General features: G+C 53.7%; 1 protein-coding gene across 2 annotated transcripts in view; it reads right to left on the bottom strand.

Annotated features, from left to right (window-relative positions):
• Scube1 (signal peptide, CUB domain and EGF like domain containing 1) overlaps positions 1–21,486 on the bottom strand; it is a 115,433-nt gene continuing 93,947 nt past the window's right edge. For both annotated transcript variants that reach the window (XM_057791761.1, XM_057791760.1), the window contains 12 exons: positions 17,886–18,005; positions 17,505–17,609; positions 16,550–16,666; positions 15,243–15,380; positions 13,401–13,604; positions 11,412–11,573; positions 10,018–10,185; positions 8,964–9,125; positions 7,570–7,767; positions 6,027–6,179; positions 5,520–5,599; positions 1–4,752 (listed from right to left, as the gene is read on the bottom strand). In XM_057791761.1, coding sequence (XP_057647744.1) covers positions 4,600–4,752; positions 5,520–5,599; positions 6,027–6,179; positions 7,570–7,767; positions 8,964–9,125; positions 10,018–10,185; positions 11,412–11,573; positions 13,401–13,604; positions 15,243–15,380; positions 16,550–16,666; positions 17,505–17,609; positions 17,886–18,005 — 1,760 coding nt within the window. In that variant the 3' untranslated portion in view covers positions 1–4,599. The remainder of the gene's footprint in view (positions 4,753–5,519; positions 5,600–6,026; positions 6,180–7,569; positions 7,768–8,963; positions 9,126–10,017; positions 10,186–11,411; positions 11,574–13,400; positions 13,605–15,242; positions 15,381–16,549; positions 16,667–17,504; positions 17,610–17,885; positions 18,006–21,486) is intronic.

Genomic DNA, 21,486 nt, shown 5'->3' on the forward strand with positions numbered 1-21,486 from the left:
TTATTATTAAAGTGATTCCCACAAGTGTTTAATTACATGCATGGGGGAAACATGATAGAGAAAGGCTTTGACTATCTGAGGCAGCTGAAGGCAAACGCGGTTACATGGATATTGGTCAGTGTGCCTCAGGGCTGCTACGCAGAGCCTGGATAGACTGCGTATGTTTGGAGGCTGGACAAAGGCTGGGGCGCAGGAGGGTATCCGTCTCTAGAGCAGTGTGGATGGCTTCTGGGTGCACTTGGCTCTGACCTCTCTGACAGATCTGTTTGAAAGTCCGGCTGTTTCCCCTGTAAGTGCTGACATGCACTGGGCCTCTCTCATGTGCAGGGCCGAGGGTCAGTGCAGGCGTTGTGGGTGGTGGTGACAGGTCAGGTCTGGATGGTGAGGACCCTGCCTGCTACCCAAGAGAAGCCAAGTTCATCCTTTCTCCGAGTGTGTGTAAAGGACAGGCATCACCAGAGCCAACACTGGTTCTTCTAGCTTCTCACTGCTCACTTAGGCCACTTTGGTCTCTCTGAGTCAAATGCCCAGCCCTGAACCATGGGTTCTGCTCCACCCTTGTCACAGGGCTGGGGGCCCTGGGCAGAGAGGGTTCAGCTTAGTGTCTGGCTGAAGGACTGTGAATTTCCCAGGCCTCTGTTGCTCCCTGTTGAGTCGAAAGAGTTCAGGCTTTCAGGGCTTCCATCCAGGCCTGTGTGCTGGCATGGCTGGGTGCAGGCTGGGGAGGGCACAGCCAGCAAAACACCCACTGTTGGGAGCTGTCTAAACAGGGTATGGGGGGGGAGCACAAGCTATGCCACATCACCTGGACCCTGAAGAGTCCCCCCCAAACTGGTAAAAGTTGTGATAGGTTGAGAAGGTCGAAGCCCACAGGGTGCTGGCATACCCTGGAGAGGCACTATCTGTGCCGCTTCTGTGTTTGACAGCTGTTTTCCCTCGCAAATCCTTCAGCCTCAGTCTGAATGGCATCAGCCGGGCACTGCAGGCTTGAACAGCAGGGCTGGGCTACCGCTCTGTGCACCTTTGGTGAAGCAAGCTGTACAATGCTAGCCAGGTCGGTCACACTCTCCAGACTAGTCCCAGGGCCAGAAGAAAGCACTGGCCCTCCTGTCCGTCCTCCAGGCCATGTGGTAGACGAGCAGGCATGGGGCAAGGCTGCTGTACTGGGTAGGTTGTATCATACTGTTCCCCAGTCAATTTTTTCTAGAAGTCTGGCACACAGTAAGTACCCAGTAGATGTCTGTCGAACGACCCAACTCATTTTAGGCCCTTATTTTTGTGCTGAGGGGTAGGAGGAGAGGAGGCTCTGGGAGATACTTAGCTCCACGTGTCAGTTTAGGGTTCATCCCACGCCTGACCGGCCGGAGCGAGCAGGCTCCCTAGTAAAGCTCTTGAATCAGGATTTGGGGCTTGTATTTTGGTTCTATTTCATCTGTGTGTTCCAAACTAAAAGATGTCAGGAGGGGAAAGGCGGTCCAGGTCTCCATCTTGGGCTGGGCCCCTGAGTATCTGTGACCACTAAGTGAGGAAGGACCTTGGGAAGACTGCCCTGGGGGAGCCAGAGTTTGGGAAAGCGGTCACCACTAGTAGCCACCGTGACATGTGTTGTGCTACCTGAGAATTGGGGAGGGAGCCGGGGTGAGAAGGATGGTGTAGCCACAGCCTAGAGGCCCTGGAACCAGTACAAGTGACCCAGACAATCAAAAGGCCCATTCTGAGTGGTAAAGAATGTGCCCTGCCGTTGCCACCCACGAGTGGAGGGCTTGGCTGGCCACTGACCCTCAGGGCAGGTTGTTCTCCTTCCTCAGGTGGATACTGCCAAGCTAAGTGCCAGGAGGTGCCGGGAACACAAGTCAGGAAGGCTTTCGGGGTGTCCTGTTGGGGTGCCTCCAGTTCCAGGTCTTACATGGTGGCTGAGATCTGGAACCCAGGGGACAGCTTGGTTTTCCTCTCACCTTCATAGAGGTCTTCAGGTTGCCTCGGGTGTGAAGCTCTACCAGGGGTGGGACCAAGCACAAATTAAACTGGAGAGACATAGGCCCTCTCTGTCTCTGCCAGGTACCAGGGCTTTGGGGGCTATTTTTTTGGGATGAGAACTTGACATGAGAGTGAGGGACCTGGCTTGTACTGTACTTGCTCCTACTCAGGGGACACTGGACATGATGTGGCCACAGTGGGGGGGCATTCTGGAGAGTGTTGATGGGCACAGAGGTGACAATTGCTAAAAGTCTCTTAGGAATTGTAGGCAGGACTTAGGAGAACCTGAGATTGCTAATGTTTTCTGGGTCTTGAGAAGATTTAAGACTAAACCCAAAGCCCTTAAGTGGGTTGGCTAAGGGGATATGTCATCTTAGTTGGGCAGGGTTGAACCCCCAAATGCTTCTTATGGTATGGCAGGGCAGTAATGGTGGATCCTGGGAAAGATTACCGGCATATGAATCAGGAGTTAGAGAAAAACCCCTTCCTCACTAAGCTGGTGGCTTCCTTCGGTAGACCAGTGTGGGTAGGGAGCAAAACTGGAGGGAGGGCAGATTTATTGGACCTGGGACAGACAGCCAACCTAGTGCTCCTGGCTTGGGGTTTCATACTGGCCACCCCGGTTCCCAGCGTCTCTGGTTTGAATACTGCCAGTGTTCCCGGTTCCCAGCGTCTCTGGTTTGAATACTGCCAGCATTCCGGTTCTTCAGTTTGTAGATGACAGACACCTTGGAGAACTTCTTGAGCATCATCACTTTTTTGAGCTGTTTCCCACAATTCCCTCCTAGTGTGTCACCTTCATGTGTGTCCCTGTTTGCTTCATGTTCCTGGAGAGGGTGAGTGTTGCCTCATTTGTCCTGGGGGACGTTGGTCCCTCTGGGGATGATTAGTGGCCCAACAGGAGGACAGGAAGCTTCTCCCCGTGCAGCTGGGCTGCAGGGACTGTGGACTGGAAAAAGGCAGGAGGCCTCAGCCCTGACCTTCCACTAAGTGCAGTGACGGCCTCTGCTGATCTCCTCTGCATGTGGTGGAAGTACCTTGTCCCCGAGTTCCAAGGGAGCTCAGATGTGTTTGCTGTGCCCTGTCATCAAGCCGTGGTTCTCCAGGCCTGGCTCACCTGCCCCACACACCACCTGCGCACACACCTTCAGTCTTCAGCGAGCCACGTGTGTTTTCTGAAGCAGCTCGCTTACGTCACCAGGGTGGGATGGGGACCAGGAAACCTTGGAGTTCATTTTGAGAGTCTCCCACGGTCCTCCAAGCTATAGCATCTGTTAATTGGTAAAACACACACCAGTTTCTATACGATTCTGACAGCCGGCAGCAAACAGTCTGAGGCACAGGTAAGATCTCGGTGATGGGGTGACTCCCCAGCCAGTGGGATGTCATTCAGCTTGGCCACACAGGAGCTCCCCTCTTTCAGAGACCGAGAAGCATCAGGAAGCTCCCAATAGCCTCTGCCTCAAGGGCCTCCTCTCTCTAGGCCTGGCTTTCTCCTCCTGTTGCTGTAGGGAGTGGGGAATGCTCTCTGAACACAGCCTGCAAATCCCTGAGGAAGGCCTTGTATCTGATGACCTGCAGGCACAGGGCAGGCAGTGAGAGCCAGTGGGGGGGGGCAGCAGCTGCTTTTCGCTCTTCTGAGGGAGTGATGTTGCTTGTGAAGCCTCCCCCACAACCCCAAGTCAATGCTTCACCACAACACCTAATCCAACCCCCAAGAAGTCACATTCAACAGCATGTTCGAGCACGTCTGTGTTCTCCCCAGGCCAGAGGGAGGGGGCCACTTGGCCTCCCCCACACAGAGGTGGCTAGTGCTGGGGGGGTGCTTAATCACTGGGGGAGGCCAGTGATTAAATAGCAACAGTGGTTACTATTACAGCTGCTGGAGAACACTTCTAAAGTACCCGCCCACACAGAGACGTGTATATATTTAATATTTATATATATATATATATAAATAGAACTTCATTAGATGTTCTATTAAGGCGAAGCATAAGCCCATGGATTCCTCTCCTGGAGGACCTTTCCATCTCTCACAGAGTCCCCTGAGCCCCATGACCTGGCTTGGTGTCCTGTGTCAATGACTGGAGGAGTTGGCAGGGTGTGGTGAGTTGACAGGCTGGCACCCGCTTATCAACACCTCCTAGATAGTACCTCCACACACTCCTCCTGGCCCGGCCGGGCCCTGTGTGGGTGACAAATGGCCCAGACTTTCCAGAGCCTGCAGGGAGTTGGCCACATTCCTCTCTCTCATCAGGCTAAGGGCACAGTAGTCCTGTTCCCCACATGGTGGGGACAGCGTGTCCTGGCCCAGGTAGGCCCACTGGGGCGGTTCAGGAGAGAAGGCTCTAGGTGTCCTGGGAAATAGAGGCAAAGGGTAGGTGAAGGCTTCGTGAAGCTGTGTTTCCATGTAGGAGTGGCAGACCCACCCGAGGGGTCTGGGCTGGGTTTAGGCCTCCCACGGACTGGTACAGGCTGGATGGCTTTGCCAGAGGCAGGTGTCATGGGTTTCCCAAGGCAACCTGGAGGCCCGCAGAGCCTCCTTCCAGCTCCTGCAGTAGAGGGAAGGCACACTCCCCTCCTCCTTGGTTCCCACTATCCCCAAGCAGGACAGCTGGCTGGCTATTTGTAGGGCCGCAGGAACCGAGACACTTTGGAACGTAGCAGTTTGATGAAGGACCGAGGGAACATCTCTTTGGATTCCTGGGCTGTGTATTTGAAGTAGTTTTGTGGGTGTGCCAATACGTCGAAGAGGGCCTTGATCAGCTTCTTGTCCTGCAAGACGTGGGGGACACTGTGAGACAGGGCAGGCGGGGGCATCTGGTTTCTGCCTAAATCAAAAGGCAGCTCCTGGAGGAACGAGGAGCTTGAGAGCAGGGGGTCAACCTTGTGCCTATCAAACTGTCACTGCACCCCAGCGCCACCTGGTGGAATAAAGGGTATAGTGACAGCTGACCGGGGGTGGGCGGGGCTCTGTGGCCTCACTCCTGGTCTCATCGTCCTAAGTAGAGGGAACTAACATGAAGAGGTTGAGCCAGGGTCCACCAAGCCCATCCAGGACTGGTTCCATTCACTGGGCTAGTGCCTGTGTGTGTGTGTTTGTGTGTTTGTGTGTGGGGGGGACACAGTCACAGTTTGCCCTCTGTGACATAAGTGCCCTGTTTCTCAAGGCAGTAGGCAGGATGAGAAGGAAGAGTCTAAGCCCAATGGCAGTGGGTTGGCTCCATTGGTTTTAAGACACTGTCTGTAGAACCACCCACATTTTACAGACAGGAGGCTGAGACCGAGGGCTTCAACCAAAGCTCTTCACTAGGTCCTGGTCCCCATCTACCTGGCAGCTAACCTGTCTCAAACCTCGTGGACTGTGTGTGTGTGTGGTGGGGGGCGGGATGTGGGAGCTGGTGGCAGACATTCAGATCCAGTCCTATATCAGGGCCCTTGACCCAACACTCTCCTCCCGTTCCTTCTCCAGGGGACAGGAGTCAGGGCAAGGACAGGCATGACCCCACAGAGTCACAGGGATTCCCTTCTGAAAAACTTACTTTCAGAATCTCCTGATGGTTCTCCGAGGCGTACAAGCGCCCATCACGTACGATGTCTTCTATTAGCTGCTGGTAGTCCTCTGGGAGCCGGCCAGCAGGGAGAGGGAAGGTGGGGGGGCTTGAGACCTTGCACCTCCCTCCTCTGCCCTCCCCAGCGCCCTGGACCCGCCTTGGACAGCTGGTGGTGTCTGGATGTAGCGCTGCCTTTTGGCCTTTGCTTCTGGGGTCCCCTCTACCTGCTTTGTCCTCCTGGTGGCTTAACTGTCCCTATTTAACCTTGCAATCCCTGAAGGTGGGGCAGGACCTTCTGTGACGCCCACAGACAGCACTGATGGCCCCCTCTGTTGCCTGTACTCCACACCCCTTGGATTTCCATATTTCCTAGTCCTTAGTTCTGTCTTTGGGTTTATGCCTTGTCAGAGACAGGGATGTACAACTCATTTCTGAGTCCCCAAGCCAGGCCTTGGCTGGCGCAGAGTATGCTGAGACAAGACAGGGGTGCCTTACCATCATAGGTGACATAGGGCACTTGAAAGCCTTTGCCGCTGTTGGCTTCGTTGGATTTGAACTGGATCCAGAGTTTGCGGGAGCGGGAAGTAAAGGCGATGGGCCGCTCATAGGTCTGGCAGGTCTCATAGGTGGTGACCGACGTGGGAGAGGCTGCAAGGATGCAAGCCTTCGCAATGCTGCTTCTGGTCTACATACAGCCTGCTGCCTCAGGCCACACACACCCCGCCCCCCATGCCAAGCTCTCACGCTTGAACACCCAGCACCTTTGTTCCTCTGCCCTGCCTTTCACTATGATCTGCTTGCCTCAACCTTCTGAGGCCTGTTTCCACACCCTGTCCATAAAGCCTCCCCATGCTTCTTGCCTCCTGCCACATTCCTGTAACTTGTTTGAAACCCCCGTTACAGTCTCTCTGTCTCCCTCAGGCTCATGGCTCCTCCATGACGGACAGGAGACCAACTCAAGCAGGTGCAGGAGACAGAAGTCAGCATGGACCAAGGCTACCTGAAGCTCAGATTTAGAAAGTCCTCTCACCTGGGGCTGAGTGACAAGGGTAAAGTCTGGGCTGCCTCCCTGATGCTCAAGGGAGAGTTGCCTGTGGGTGGTGGTCAGAGGCTAGTGAATGGGAACGGATGGAGGAAGGAGTTCCAGGCTGGCCTCTGACCAGCTGGGCAGGCCCCTCACTCCTTCTGGCTGCAACCCTCCATTTGCACACTGGGGCTTTCTGGCCTATTAGCCAACCAGAAAGTAGTATATGTGCAAGGTAACAGAGCCACACAGGATCTATAGCAAAGCCACCCCCGTTCCTCCCACCTGTCTTTCTGTCCATAGATGGTCTAGCTCCAGACCAGTAGTGTAGTTTAAGGCCTGTTTGGGTCTCTGGCCTTCTCCTTTAATATTCTGAGTTTAGCTCACTCCTAAGGGTGCTCACCATGCAGTGACAGGGAAGTTTCTGGACAGGATGCTGAGAACAGTTAGGTCCCTGCAGGGTGCTCAGTTCCTTCCTGGGTTTTCTCACCATGGTGACCTGTGGGCATGCACTTTCTCTATCCCGGCTAAAGGTCTGCTCTGTTTATCCCTTCTCATCCTTCCCTCACCTTGCAGAGTACATAGCTAGGGCTAGCCTGGGCATCTCTAAGTGTGTCTGGATGACCCATGGCTCCTCTAAGCCCCTGAGGGAGGTCAGAAGCCTATGGAATAGGAGGAAAGTTCCAGGATCTCATTGGCGGTATGGCGATACAAAGTGTGTGTGGGCACTGCAGCTGGTTGGACAACTGGAAGAGACTGGCTAATAGCAAGGCTGAGACCAGAACTGACTAGGTCCAGATTGCCCCAAGCCTTCATGACCTTTCCCTGGAATTCTGTGTGACCCAGTTCTTAGGCCTGGCTCAGGTGGGCTTCTGTTCTACCTCATGGGGACCTTGGAGCCACCTGTTTTCTGAGGCCTCCTTCCCACCAGGTAGAGCTGACCCAATCTGGAGATGGGCACAGGCACATGGGCCTGTCTGGTCTTACTGTCCCAGTCCCAAGCCCAGAACATACCACTCTTCCTCATGACCAGGACATCGCCACATTCATCCTCGATGGGTAGGAAGATCTCGGGGACCACGATGAGGATCCTGCGCTTGGGGGGAGGCGCGATGTGCCACACACACTCGGCATTGGCTGGGTAGTCTCCAGGGTAGTTGGGGGACTCGATATAGCCTGTGTAGTCACCAAGCTCGCCACCACAGTGCTGGTCTGTGGGTACCACGGTCAAGGGACTTGTCAGGCTGGCTACATGGGTGTTCTAGCCCTCACAGGCAATAGAGGTGCTCCCGTGCCAGCCAATCAGGTCTTGTGCTGACTCACGGGGGGGGGGAGAGGGTCTTGCCTGGACCAGAGGGCAGGGCCTCAGCTATACTTTTAGGTTCCCTGACCCCCAGCCTAGGCTTTCCTTTCTTATGGGCCTCCCTCCCCCGGCACAGGCCACTCTGTGCTTTCATGTCTTGGTTTTTTACCACCCTCAGTATTCTGTAGGCTGCCTGCTCCCAGTCAGCCTCACGTCCCAGCTGTGTCTCAGGTGTGAAAGGTGAAAGGCTTCTGGGTGGCTCCAGATGTGACCAACAGCCAGGGGAGGAACTAGGAACTTATTGGGGACGTATGAAAACTACAAACTCTGAGAAATATCCAGGCATCATGGCACAAGCCTTTAATCTCAGCACTCAGAAAGCAGAGGCAGGTAGATCTTCGTGAGTTCAAGGCCAGCCTAGTCTGCATAGCTAGTTATAGGTCAGATAGGGTTACATAGAAAGATTCTGCACAGAGAGACCCTCAAAACAATAACAACAAAACTCCCAACCAAGAACAACAGCAACAAAAGCTCTCAGAAATGGAGTAAAAGTCCTAATTTAGCATCCTGTTATACCCAAAGACTGCTATGCCAAGAGCCAGGGGCTGGTAGGTAAAAGTGAAACTGTCTGTTCATGTTTTCCTTTGGAACCCAAGTCTCTCAGCTACCCACAGCTACCCATAAGGCCTATCAGGCCCTCCCCCAGCCCTTCCACAATGGTCCATGCTCAGTTCCCTGCTTTCTATTGCTTTGGGGTATTTGTATAGTGCCAGGTGGTGGCTTAGGTGATGCGTGTCTTGTATAGCTGCAGGCTTTGGTAGCTGCCCACAGCCTGCCATCTACAGGCACAGAATCTGCTTTCTCTCTCTGGGCACCCAGACACTAGAGTAGGGTCTGGCCTGAGTTAAGGCTCGTGTAGGGATAAGCATGCATGGGGAATTATGAACTGTGATGCAATCACGTTTCCTGTAGAGTGGGCAGAGCATGGGCCGCCCCGCCTTGTCAGGGACGGGCGGTCTCCTCTCACAGAGGTCCCACTTGTCCCCCCCCCCCCCACTCATTACTCAGCATTCCCTGCTCCCCTCCCACTAGGAATGACACTTACTTTTGCAGTGGGTGACGTTGGTGGACCCATCAAAATCAGTGCTGGTGTTGCCCGGACAGGTGATACAGTGGTTCTGGCCAAACTCGGGCTGATAGGTGCCCACAGGACAGCGGATGCACCGGTGGGTGGTGGTATTATAGTAGTGGCCGGGGGAACAGTGCACTGCAGGGGACATGGGGGAGGGGTGATGATGGGCAAGGGTAGGGGAACTTCTGTGCTCCCAAGACCCTCCTCACCAAATGACCTCTCTGATTTTCCTCACCATTATGGGATAAGTGAGGCCAAGCTATATACCTCATGGCGAGGGTGAGGAAGAGCTTGGGTTGGGGTTGTCCATACCAAGGATGTGTGGGGCTCCAGCCATGCAGCAACAATGTAAGGACCAAACTTACTTGAGGGGTGCAATGGGAGGGACAGTATGACTGGAGGGGGTCAGGGCAGGAAGGGAGGGAAGTGGAGAGCTACACCGGACATTTCCACAAAACAAATGGGCAGTGGAGCTAAGGGTGGAGTGCAGAGTTCTGCTCCTGGAACTGCGTGGGAGAGGACCCGGGGCAGCCTGGGTGTCAGGAGACCCTCTGCCCATGGCAGGCTCTGTGACGCTGAGGGTCCAGCCACCTGGACTTGGCTGGAGGCACAGGGTCACAGAGGGCCAGCAGGGTAGGGGAATAGACGGTAGGGTCAGTGGGTGAGGAGGGGATGATCTGGGCGCAGAGGGGAGGGGAAGCCCAAAGGGTGGCTGGGGCTGCTATTTCTGCTCTTGTGGGGCTCCTCTGCTACGCTACCCTCCCCTTTACTCCCATCATCCTCTTTTCCTGTCATCGTCCTCTACCTCCCCTTTAAGCAGCCTACCTATTCCCTTAAGGTGCTGGTATCCCTACTTTTGACTCTCCCGGCGCTCAACAGTCTTGAGTCTAGACACTGTCTCTTTGTGGTATGTGACGTGGTTCTGGTCACCCATGTTCCCTACTGGAGTCTTGAGACCCCCTCCTCTGACTTTGGGGTTGGCCTTTGTGGTGTCAGGGAATGTGTCCCTGAGTAGCTGGCCCCTTACCTTTGGCCTCACAGTCCTGGAAGGAGGCAGTCCCCGTGTGCTTGGTGAGAAGCCCTCCTCCACAGGGGAAGCAGCCGGTACGCCCAGGCTCAGGCTGGTATGTGCCCACAGGGCAGACCTGGCAGGGCTTGAAACCATCCACTGAGTAGTAGCCTGGAGAGCACTGGCCTGGAAGTCAGAGGTCACGGCTCAGGTAGGGGAGGATGCTGTGGCTATGAGAGGCTGACCCTGCCCTCCCTGGGAAAGGTACTCCAGGGTGGGCGGGAATGAAAAATGGGTAACTTGGGTTGGAGGCACTAGGATCTGGGTCTTGAGGCTGACAGTTTGCTGTGTGGCCTTGCCAGCCTGACTGTTCTTCTCTCACTAGCAGCACTGGCTGGAGCTAAGGAGCAAGGGGTCTCGCTGTCAAGCTGGAATACAGAGGAGGCGGTGTGTTTGGGGGTTCATGCCCCAGCTTCCCAGGGGCAGGACTCAGGTATTCACAGAAAGAATGGCCTAGGGCTCTAGATTGATGCTGTCTTATCTGTCAGGATCTGTCAGCATGACAGGCCAGAACGGGGTTGGGGGTGGGAGGGAGGTATCTGAGAACCAAGGCCCTGACCAGAGGGACCCCAGGAATGCTATCCCGAGCTCAGTATTCCTGCAGAAATGTGGGCACAAGGGTTCCAATATGGAGTGGGTTTAAGGTCCTCTTGACCCAGGTCCTGAGATTCTCAGCACATATCCAAGTGGAGACGCTCCCCTCCCATGGCTACCCTGTGCTTTGCTAGCCACCATTTCCTGGGGACCACATTCTTGGGGTCCAGAGGATCAGGAAGTAGCTGCAGCCACAGGGGTCTGCACTCTTCCAGGGCTCTGCTTGCCCACCCTCCTGGACAATATGCTTTTTCAGGGCTGAGCCCTTGGCTCGTCTAGAGTGAGTCCAGCATGGCTCAGCAGGAGATGCCAATAGGAACTCTGTTGCAGAGGGGGCTGAGTGGGCAGTAAAGGGGAGGGCTGTATGCTAATACAACTGCCCCTGGTGAAAACTGAAAACTGGCCTCTCAGACACCAACAGGGCAAACAACACGTTAAGTTCTCTGTGCAGAGGAGTTATGGCTAAAGATGCTTGAGTGGATTGCAGACCTTGGGGTGCTACCTAAGCATTTGGGTGTTCCTTTACAAGCCACACCTCGGTCCGTCCATGACTGTAAGTTGTACACCGTGAGGCCTTTCTTGTGCGTGCTGACTATGCAAACTGTGTGGCTTTGGAAAGGGGAGAGTTTCAAGCAAGACCACAGTTTACGATTGTACATGGCATTGGCTTTTTCTCTGGGATCCTCATGAGGGGATGGTGGGCCCTGCCCGGAACCTGCCCCCACTTAGTCCTCCCCTTCCAGGCAGGCCACACTTGCCTCCACATTCGGATACATTGCGGGCACCAGCCAGGCCCAGCCCTTCACTGCTGGGACATGGCGTGCAGCTGAGCTGGCCCTCCATGTCCTGGTAGGTTCCCGCCACGCATGGCACACACTGGCCCAGCTCACCGCTGAAGTAGGTTCCAGGTGCACAGGACACTGTAGAGACCGAGTGAAAGACAATGGTCAGGGGCCAACCCCTGTTCACAGTTAGGACACACCCTTATCCCTGGGGCTTTAAGGGCCCATCCGGAAGAGCAGGGAGCATCACCCAGGTGGCAGCCATCTCTGAGGACCCTATAGGCTGGACCCTGCTGCTCCTTCTTACAGTGGTTTGCACAGTGCTTCACCACAGCTGGTCTCTGGGCTCCATGTCTCTCTGACCTACATCCTACCCTCAGCCTGACTTTTTGGTCTTTTACAAAATATATCTGTCCCCTAGATGTCTCTATCAGGTCCCAACCACCTCTTCCTTTCCTGCCTGTGTGGGCGAGCTGGCACCCAAAGACACAACACAGTGCAGAACCTAGGGACCAGTAGAAGGCCTGGGTGAGAGAGTCTGGTGGTGAACAGATTACTGTAGAGTACCACAGAGATGCAGGATGCTGGGCTGCTGAGGGCCACCGAAGACACTCGTAAGGGAAGAGGCTAAGGGCAAAGGGAGCCATGCTCATCACTGCCATGTAAAGGGGAGGCTGGGGAAGATCTCCAGGTTGGATGCATGAGTATGGACTGCATTATCATCTCACACACAGACGTAAACTGACAGACAGATATGTACTCATGTGCACAGACACATGACACATACAGACATATACACTCATACAGAGACATCACATGACACATACAGAGACATACAGACATAGGAGAGACAGAGTGAGCGAGAGAGCAAGAGAGAGCGAGCATGTGCAGGGAACAGATGCTATACAGTGTCCATAGCTGAAATATACTCATATTTTGTTTAGTGCGACTAGGTTTCTGAAAACCGGAAATGATTTCCAGATAAAGAAGAGGATGCTATCACTGAGCCCCTCACTGTCCCTCACGGAACCCATGCACATGTGAAGATCATATTCTTTGTGTGTGGCCCCTGATGGTTCTCCAGGCCTGCTCAACACCTTCCTGGGAGCAGCGTGGGAAGTCTCTGCATGCCCTTCAGTCCCCTCTTCCTCGACTTCCTGGATCAGTGGGTGAGTACCGGCTTGAGTGGCCACATCCTTGGAACCCCCGCCCCCTGAAATCCCTCTCTAAACACCCTTCTCCTCTCCTGATGGTGAGGTACCTGCTTCCAGGCCTCTCCATCCCACATTTAGCCTTCCTTGCATGAGCTCCTTGCATTCAGCGTCAAGGAGACAGGGAGTCCACAGGAAGGCTCCCTCACCTAGGGCATGTGGGACTTAGAGTCACGTCTGTGGCTGCGCGGCCTTGTCTTTTCTGCTTCATCTCTGTGTGCAGTTACCTGTACACTTTCCATCATGCCTAGGAGGACCAGGACTCCGCTACCACCCAAGCCTTGTGCTGGCCCTGAATCTGTTCCCTCTGACAGGCCATTCCTATGGGAGACTGCCTGGGTCTGGCTGCGGTTACATTCTCCAGCTTCTTTCCTCGAGGGGCCAGGAGACAACTGTGCTGCTCAGCCCTGGCTCAGCCTCCTGGGTCCTCAGCTCACACACCTTCTTCTCCTGTACCACACTGCAGACTTAAGCGGGCCCAGTCCGGCCCCTGGGCACTCATGCCTCACCTCCTTGACTTTGCTGTCTTGTTCCCTCTTCCAGGGCTACAGTGAGGAGACCCTGCCTGGCCCAGCACCAGAAGAGAGGACGCATTCTCCAAATGGCAGTGATAACAGCAAGTCCTTCACTCTCCTCCTTGGCAGACCATTCCTTCCCTCCCTGCTCACGTCTGTTTTCCCTGTATGCCCACTGCTGTCTACTAAGTTACCAGTGTCAGGAGTCAGTGTCTGGGGCCACGAGCAGGGGGACTCACCACACTTGCCATCTTGTAGTGTTTGGCCTGCGCCACATGTCCCTGGCCCCTCCAGCGTCTTGGCTGGCCGCTGGGCCACTTCGTACTCAGTGCCCGAGACCTGGATATAGAACTGGTGGCGGCTGATGGACTTCCGCAGAGTTTTGATGGCGGCCTGCAGGCTCTGCTCGGTCCGTTTCCTCATGCAGTCTGCTTCACAGGTGTCTGCAGGGGAGGAAGGGACCCAGCGACAGTAACTCTAACCTGCTGGTGGCTGCATTCTTTGCTGAGAGCTCCCCCAAGCCAGTCCCTGCGCTGGGTTTCACAGCTCAGTACAGTCTCACAACAGACCTGGGTCGGTGGAGTGTGGGGAGCTTTAGAGGTGTGTGACAGAAACTGAGATTGAGGGTCTAAGAGGCATGGTCTAGCCAAGGCTACAAAGCAGATCTGAGTCTGAGTAAGGCCTCTGCCCCTTCTCAAGGACTGCCACTGTCCCCAGGGTAGTGTCCAGTTCTGACAGGCTAGATGTAAAGTGTCCTCCAGGACTGGGAAGATGGCTCAGTTGGTAAAGTGCTTGCTGGAACTCATGAGGTGCTTGCTGGAACTCATGAAGTCCTGAGTTCCAATCCCCCGATTCCTAGTACCCACATAAAAACCAGGGGATGTGTAACCCACTCTGGGGTAGGTAGACAGGTGAATGTCCAGCGCTCCTTGGTCAGTTAATCTATTGAGACAAGGCACCCAGTGTTCAGTGAGAGACCCTGTCAGGTGTGGCCACTCCCCTTTAATCCTAGGGCTCAGGAAGCAGAGGCTCTTTGTGAGTTTCAAGCTAGCCTGGTCTACATAGCAAGTTCTAGGCCAGTCAGGGCTAAATAGTGAGACCCGGTCTCAAAAAAAAAAAAAAAAAAAAAAAAAAGAAGAAGAAGAAAAAAGAAAAGAAACAAATTGTATATTGACCTCTTGTCTTCACATGGTTGATTCCCCTCCTCCCACCATGTGCACCAGCACCCCCCCACACCTCCTCCATAAAGGTTCCTGCACTGAAGGTGTGTCCCTTGCTGGCAGTGCTAGATGGAGAAGTTCTGGAAACATTAGGCAGTAGGGCTTAGCTAGAGGAAGTAGGCCATGGAGGCAGATCCTCGAGGGTCCCTCTCTGTCTCTCTGCTTCCTGTTTGCCTCTGCTCCTCTTCCTCACCGCTTCCTGGGTACGTCCTCTTCTCTCTGACCTCGGCGCCTTTACCTACTCTGTTCCTCTCCCTGAACCCCATTCTTCACCACTTCTACAGATTAATTTTGATTTCAATTTGCTTTAAAAGGTTTTCAGGGCCGGCATGCCTTTAATCTCAGCTCTTGGGAGGCTGAGGCAGGAGGACCGAGGATCTCTGTGTGTTTGAGTCTAGTCCAGTTTACATAGAGAGCTCTAGGATAGCCAAGACTGCATAAAAGCGAGAACCTGTCTCAAAAGGAACAAAAATAAAATAATAAAAAAGCAAAGAACTGACCCATCACCTGCCGGTATAGCTAAGAAGAATTGCTTGTATGAAGCACAAGCCTGTATTACAAGCCTCCCTTCAGTGTGCCTCCCCCCCCATCCCCCCCGTGGCTGAGAAGAGGGCCTGGCTCAGACACTTTGGGGAGGCTCTGCCCTATCTTTCCTGCCCCAGTAGGGACATAGAGTTGGGTTTCTCGTGCTGTCTCTGCCCCTTAGCTGTGCTCCAAGTGTTACCCTGAGCTGCCTCCTGCACTGGGGGCTACAGGGCTTGGCCCACAGTGTGTAGCAATTCCCTGCGAGTCCCTACTTCCTTTCCGCTCACTCAGTCTCAGGTCTAACAGACTCTCAGCCCCCAAGAACACATCACCCACCTGAGGCCTCGTCCATCTTCATCTCTACTTCAAACTCTGCCGTGATATGGGACACCTCCTTGGATGGGGACTTGCGGCCTCGGCGCCTCTTCTTGGAGGAGTCACACTTGAGGGTCACAAAAGTCACGTGGCAGTTGTCTGAACAGAGAAGGCAACACTGTGGTGTTGTGGAATAGTAACTAGGCAAAGACGTGTTACACTTGTTTCTGCAGTGGAATATTCCTTTATGTGAGGGTGTGTTACATTTGTTTCACCTTGCTAAGGCACCTGATTGGTCTAATAAAAAGTTGAATGGCCAATAGCTAAGCAGGAGAGGGATAGGCAGGGCTGGCAGGCAGAGACAATAAATAGGAGGAGAAATCTAGGCTTGGGAAGAACCAAAGAAGAAGATAGGGGACTGAGAGAAAGGGACATGCCTGGGTTGCCAGCCAGGAAGACGTGGAAGCCGCAGGAAAAGTAGGACATACAGAAAGAAAAGGTAAAAAGCCCTGAGGCAAAACATAGGTGAAGAGAAACAGGTTAATTTAAGTTAAAAAAAAAAAGCTAGCCAAAAAGAGTCTAAGCTAGGCCGAACATTCATAATTAATAAGTCTCTGTCATGATTTGGTTGGTGGCCCCAAAGAAAAAGGCTGGTGCACTGTGGCAAAGGTGATCTGTGTTGGAAGGAGGGTCCTTCCTGGCCCCACATGCAAACTCTCATGGGAAAGGTCCCTCCATGTCCAGGAGGCCATGGAACAGATGGGGACACCAAGGTTGCAGAAGACCAGAGCTGCTCAGGGTCTCACAGGCACTGGGGGTTGAAGTGAGTCTCAGGCCCAGCATGAATGACATATCATCACACATGGAGGTACCCCATAATACTTACCGAGGAGACCATGTGTCTACTCAGCACCTGCCGAGAGTCTGGCCAAGGGACCCTACACCCCAGGTAAAGCCTCTTGAGGGCTCTGTTTCACGGTCTGTGGGAGGATCTCCAGGGACCAGAGATGGGGATTTCCCTCTTTGGCCTCTTACTGCATTGTTGCCTGCGTTTCTCCCACCCAACACCTGAAAGCTCTTCTGTCAGGGCTCCACCAGGCCATAGAGAATGTGTACGTGTGTGTGTGTGTGTGTGCGTGCATGCGTGTGTGTGTGTGAGATTTAATCCTCTGTGAGGCTGTGACAGTGGCCTTCTAGGTGCTTCAGCACCCACGTTTCCCTCTCATGACCATTGCTTAGTACAGGCCAGACATGACTCGGAGGACTAAGGGGCCCTGGTGGACTTCACCTTTGCTCCCTGGTAAGCAGGAGGAAGACGGTCCACTTACCCAGAAGGGGGTGCCTCAGGGTATCCTTGGCTCGCTCCTGGCTGCGGGGCCGGAGATGGCACTTGGCATCTCTGATCTTGAAGCGGGCCTTCTGCCTGATGGGGGTGGTGGGGGCATCTGGGGAAAGCCAAAATTCCCCCAGGTGGCGGCCTCTCCTGTGGGCAAGGAGGTAGTGGGGGACGGGGGCTGCCAGAGGACGGGTCCTTCTGGAGCTGGGTGGGGCTTGGTGTGTGGGCCATTCTGCCCCGGCAGCCTCCTGGCTGGAGGAACCTTCCCTGCCCCACTTATTTTTCTCCCTGTAAGGCCTGAAACAGGTGCTGGTGGGGTCCAACTCAAGGCCACGGGCAGGGAGAGGTCCCCCCAGTGGGGAAAGAACGCCGCTTACCTCCTCCTTCATGACCACAGTCACAGACAGAGAAGGACAAGGAAGGGCGAGGGCTTCAAACCCTAGGACACCTAGAACCATAGACCTCTCCAGAGCAGACCCCAGCTCCATGGACCAGAGTCCTGTGACCCCAAAAGCTCATGAACCCTTCCTGGATGCATTAGGCACAGCATCCCAGAATTCTCTGCTGTACTGGAAGCAGGCTTGGTTTTGAGAGACAGGGACTCTGAGCGCCTCTTGAGCACATTGTCCAAGGGCTGCTCTGTCGGCTAAGTTTAAGGCTATCCTTTGCTACATTGCTTGATGGGGGCCAGCCTGGGCTCTGTATGAGACCCTGTCTCAAACAACGGCAGTAACAGCGGTCATGGGATCACAACATTTTGAAGTTACTAAATCTCTCTACTACTGTGACCTCAGTCAGAAAGGCCTCCTGCAGCTCCCTGGCTGTGGGCTGGGCCCAGAATGGAAAACATTTCCCTGGGCTATCCCCTACCCTTTCCTAAATCATGCACTGGATGAAAAATGAAATGATCATTTCGGCCTGTGTGGTGTGGACAGGCCCAAGGTTACCTGAGCAGCTGGGCCCTGCACTGGAGCTGGTGCCGTTGCGTTTCGGCAGCGCCTTGCCCTGGAGACCTGGGACACCACAGCTCAGGATGTAGCTGGTTTCTGAGTCTGCGGAGAGGTCAGTGGGGAAGGTTGGCAAGGGTGTACCTCTCCTAGGGTCCCAGATTCTTGAGGTCTCCAAGGTGTTGCTGAATGAATTGAAGATCAACACTGGCTTCTGTGGAGGCAGCCCAGGCCCACAGAGTGCCCGAAAGCTACCTGCCTGGGACAGCTCTGTGACTGGGAGCCCCGCATTGGGCTCTGTCCTGCTGAGCAGTAGGAAGCAGGTGTGCACCCCAGGAAGCAACATACTGACCCATCCCAACCCAGAGGGCCAGGGGTTACCTGGCATGAAGAGACTGTGGCCCAGGCAGGACAGGAAGCAGTTCTCCACGCCACCCACCTTGCCGCAGGACAGCTGCGCCTGGGCAGAGGCCTTGGACCGAGACAGGCATCCACTCGTCTCTGAGAAGAGAGAGACAGAGAGGCCTTGAGCGAGCCCAGAGGACCTCTGGGTGCTAGCAGGGGCCTTGAACGTGGGTCAGGTCAGCCTCCTAACCCCCTCACAGGGCTAGACTGTAGCAGACTGGGGACAGGAAGATACAGATCTATTTGGTAGTGTGGGGTGCTGGCCGCTGACAGCTTATTCTCTCCCCCTACAATCTTGGTCTTGTATTTGAGGAAAGGAGAATTCTTCCCTGGCAATCCCCTGACCCTTTTCTACATAATGCACCAGATGACAATGAAAGCATCATTTAGGTGTGTCCTCAGAGCAGGTGCTGGGTTCCATCCTGGGTCAGAGGACATTTGGGCAGGGACCAACTTCAAGGTACAGGGAGGGGCAGCGCCTCCATCCAGGAGGCATTTGAAGATGTTCAAAGCAGTTCTTTGATCATCTCCCATTGTTATTGTTAGAAGATTGAAAACATCAGGCTGGAGAGATAGTTCAGCAGTGAGGAGCATTTGGCTCCTCTTCCAGAGGCCCCGGGTTCAATTCCCAGCATCCACATGACAGCTCACAACTGTAACTCAAGTTCCAGTGGATCTGACACCCTCACACAGACATACATGCGGGCCAAATATCAATGCACATAAAAATAAATAAGCTGGGTGGTGGCGTATGCCTTTAATCCCAGCACTCGGGAGGCAGAGGCCGGGAGATCTCTGTGAGTGCGAGGCCAACCTGGTCTACAAAGTGAGTTCCAAGACAGCCAGGATGGTTACACAGAGAGACCCTGTCTCTAAAAACAAAAACAAAACAAATAAATAGACAAACAAAGACTGAAAGCATCCTCTGGAAAGTGGATAGGGAGACGGCTCAGTCGATAAAGTGCTTTCTTTTCTGCAAGCTCGAGGAGCATTAGAGTTCCCCAGCACATACAAGCAGGTGTGGTAGCTCATGTCTGCAACCCCAGCGTGTGGGGGATGAGTGGCATTAGGGGTGATAGTAGAGATGGGTGGGTCCCTGCAGCTCCTTGGTCAGCCAGCCTAGCAGAATCGATGAGTCAAAGGTGCAGTGAGAGACCCCGTCCTAAAAGAATAAGGTGGAGGGCAAGAGAGAAAGACACTGGGAGACACCCAATGTAGAACCTTATGTAGGCTTCTGGCTGCCACACCCACATGGATATATCTGCATATGCACGCGTGTAAACACACATGTACACATTATTCAGATATGTCCATATACCAGAGAGAGAAAGAGAGAGAGAGAGAGAGAGAGAGAGAGAGAGAGGAGAGAATATGCCATATACTTGGATACTCGGAGTCAGTCTTAGGGGAAGCCCAGGCTCGGGGAAGTCACTCCAGTGGTCAGATCACAAGGCTCCATCAAGCCCCATCTCCTTGCAGCTGGCACAAGTCACACTTAGACTCTAATCCAAACCTAACACCACCTGAAACAAATCCCTCTCACACTTCCTCTGAGGATCAGCACATGGCTTTGCTCAGTGAACAAGCCTGAAACCCAACTCTCCATCACAGAGGCCATTGCTGAGCTTCCTGTATGAGACTGAGTGTCCAGTCGAGTCCACCTCCTTGCAGCTTGCTCTCCCCAGAGCATCTACCAGCCCCTGCAGCCATCCCATTCTTCTGATCCAGACTTAAACCTAGGACCTCATGCATGCTAGTTCACTCTCTGCCTCTGAGCTGAGCTACCAGCCCCAGCCACCATTCTTTTTTCATTCTTTTAAAAAATTTTATGTGAATGGGTGTTTTTGCTGTATGCATGCCTGTGTACCCAGGTGTGTGCCCGGGGCCCATGAAGGTGAAATGAGGATGTTGGATTCCCTTGGAGTTCCAGATGTCTGTGAGCTACAGTGTACGTGCTGGAACCCATCTTGGGTCCTCTGGAAGAGCAGCCAATGCCCTTATATGCTGAGCTCAGTCTCCAGCCCCTTCTGACTTCTTTCTTATTAATCCCTTGTTTCCTTGGTGCTGAGCTCTGTACTTCATTATACAGAATTCCATGAAAATCATGTGTTTATGGCACTGGAAAGATGGCTCAGTGGTTAAGAGCACTGATTGCTCTTCCAGAGAACCTGGATTCAATTCCCAGTGCCCACATGGCGGCTCACAACTGTAACTCCAGTTCCAGGACACTCGACACCTTCACATAGACATGTATGCAGACAAAACACCCTTTCACATAAAATAAATAATTTTTAGAAATCCTTTGTCCAGGGCTGGGGGATGGCTCAGCTAATAAAGTCCTTGGCCCAGAAGCAGGAGGACCTGAGTCTGATTCCTAGAAGGCACAGAGAAGAAGCTGGGTGTGACATCACAGGCTTGTAACCCAGTGCTGGAGGCAGAGATGGGATAGTTGGCAAGCTGACTTGGTGAGAGACAGAGGAAGGCACGTGATGGCCTGCTTGAGGTTCCACATGGGTGAGTCATGTTGTGGTTCACGGAACTCATCAGATGTACTAAAACCCCACTGCACTATCTGCCGATCTGCATGGGTGAATTCCGTGCATGGCATGCAAACTACGTCTCAATGCAGCTATTGGCAGAAAAGGAAGAGCAAACCCTAGAGAGATGCCATCAGCCGGAACACGCAGAAATGATCCAGTTGAGTCAAGCCTGTCTCAAACCTGTGCTGTTGCTACAGACAACATGGTAAATGTTTAGGGAGCCATGGCGGAGCCTGTGGAGTCACTAGCAACTCTGGAGTGCTAAGAAAACTGAGCACTTCATGGTCACAGCTGAACCTGGAGGCCCTCAACATAGGAGTCAGAAGTCACAGGAAGTGGTTTTCCCAGCTCCCCCCTCTCAGCAGGCTGCTCTGACCTGAGTATTAAGGACAGGGCCTCCACTAGCAAAGACAGTGGAGATCCTGTGCGCCACCACAGACACGGTGCCTGGCAGCGCTCTGATTGTGAGAGTTGGGAGGATGCTATCTGGTGGACCAGGCTGTCTCCCAGGTGCCCCTCCCCCACATGGATATCTGCTAACACCTTCTTGAGAGCTCACCCTATGGGACCATCTCACAACCAGCAAGGTTTTTCCGTGTCCCAGCAATCATCACTGTGCTGGAGCCAAGAGCCCCAAGCAGATATAAAGAGATTGGAACTGAGCTTTAGGCTCCCCCCGGGGTCCTTGGTGGGTAGGAACACATTCAGGAAGAGTGGTTTTCTAGATGAGCTGAAGTCCGGCTGAAAAGGATCTTTGTACTTGTGGCACGCTGAAGCACTCCTCAAGTAATAAAGACTCATTTTATTGGGGGAATTTGTCATGAAGTGCTTAGGAATGCCACTGTCTTCATTATCCTTGCATCCCTGGAAGACTAGAAGTGAATTTTCCAGGATGTAAGGCCACCCTGGAGAAGCCTTAGCTGAGGTTCTGCACAATGCACAGAAACTGACTTCCTAGGATTCCGAGCAGACGGCTGACGTCACACAGCTTAGCAAAGGCCACAGAAGAAACCCACCTAGATGTCAGACACTGCCTA

This window comes from Chionomys nivalis, chromosome 17, assembly GCF_950005125.1.
Source record: "Chionomys nivalis chromosome 17, mChiNiv1.1, whole genome shotgun sequence".
Taxonomy (NCBI): Eukaryota; Metazoa; Chordata; class Mammalia; order Rodentia; family Cricetidae; genus Chionomys; species Chionomys nivalis.